Below are 1443 nucleotides of genomic sequence, written 5' to 3'. Positions count from 1 at the left end.
TACGGGACCCTTCTTAATCCGGTTTGTCACACTGCTCCCTCTGGAGTGGGGTAATTTCATGGTACTGAACTGGTATTGATAGAGCCTCAGCAAATGAGGCACGCGGCAATCGTTAACTTTAATAACCATAAAGATGTGAGCATTGGAGTCGCGTAGAGCCGGGGAGAGGAAACCCACACAGGTGATTAAGAATCGACCAGGGCCTCGGCCAACATGCACCCAGCATCTCTTATTCACACTAATGGAATTACCTGTTAAAGATGTCAGAACTATTACCACCAACGGCGCAATTGCTGCTCTTGGTCTTTAAATTGGAGCTTCTTTTCTATGATTCCACACATAGAAAATGCCCATTAAAAAGATAAAAACATAAGAATTTTCCTTTTTTGTTGTTTTTGTTTTTAAATATCTCCTGAGTTTTTGATTTACCGCCCATGGTGGGTTTCTCTAAATCCGTTATGGAGTGTAGCATTCAGCATTCTGCGAGAGTGCAGCTGGATTCTGAAGAGCCAGAGGAGGGGAAAAAAAAAAACATTTATTTGCGTGACTCAAGTCTAGCTGGGTCAGTGGTTTCTGTCAATCAACTTCAGCTCTGGAGCTGTGTTTTTTTTTTTTGTCTGCTTTTCCAGCTCGACCCCTCCCATCCATGAGTTTGCGGTAGCTCCGGGCGCTACTGTAGCTGCTATGTCTACTTGTTTGTCTGCTCCCATTACTGCGGGTGATGCTGCCTCAGGAGGAAAAGTGAAATCCAGGCTGGAGACGCGTAAGTGAGAAACCAGCCTGAAGCCCACACTCTGGCTGAGGTCAGAAAAAGCACACACACACACACACTGCAGCAGTGTGCTGATGGGCACTTGGTAAATGGTGAATCCACTCTCGCTCAAAGTGCATCAGCGACAGGTCACAGTGTTTCAGACTGGATAAAATGGTTAACAATGTCGGAGATCAATTTATTTGATATTGTTGACAGGTAAAGTCCAGTTTTCTATCAAAAGGAAAAAAACGGCATAATAAAAGTTGCAGATGCCAAAAATAACAATTTGTTCAATTTTATGACATAAACAAGGTGATAAATGTACCAAATTCAATACTGTAAGGGTACTCAGAGGGGACCCGGAAATTCAACCACACACAGGAGTATAAAAAGGAAAACAAAGTTTATTCTTTCAGATACTGGTTTCAGCTAAGGGAGAGGTCATCAAACACAGCACTGTAGAGCAGTGGACGGGCGGAGCAGAGGAACAGAGGGTCTGATGACAGGGAGATGCAGGAAACCAGAGGAACAGGCTTCTGTGGAGGCAAGGAAGATCTCCACGGGGAGATCCGAGATGCAGCACCCAGAGACTTTGTCGAAAAACAGGCAGAGGTCATACACAGGAGGACAGAGAGCAGACTTAGCTTAGAGGGGCAGGCAGTAATCGGTGGTCGTGAGGCAGAGCTTGG

At 45.2% G+C, this 1443-nt stretch overlaps 1 protein-coding gene across 3 annotated transcripts in view; it reads left to right on the top strand.

Annotated features, from left to right (window-relative positions):
• The first annotated feature begins 641 nt into the window (after window positions 1-641).
• tafa1b (TAFA chemokine like family member 1b) overlaps window positions 642-1443 on the top strand; it is a 40518-nt gene continuing 39716 nt past the window's right edge. The window contains exon 1 of one of the 3 annotated variants that reach the window (XM_008409568.2): window positions 642-763. In XM_008409568.2, coding sequence (XP_008407790.1) covers window positions 685-763 — 79 coding nt within the window. In that variant the 5' untranslated portion in view covers window positions 642-684. The remainder of the gene's footprint in view (window positions 764-1443) is intronic. The other 2 variants (XR_533746.2, XR_533745.2) reach the window with 2 other exon arrangements.

This window comes from Poecilia reticulata, linkage group LG5 (genome assembly GCF_000633615.1).
Source record: "Poecilia reticulata strain Guanapo linkage group LG5, Guppy_female_1.0+MT, whole genome shotgun sequence".
NCBI classification, from domain to species: domain Eukaryota; kingdom Metazoa; phylum Chordata; class Actinopteri; order Cyprinodontiformes; family Poeciliidae; genus Poecilia; species Poecilia reticulata.
Note: the sequence above shows the minus strand (reverse complement) of the source record. Positions and strands in the feature narration are given on the sequence as shown.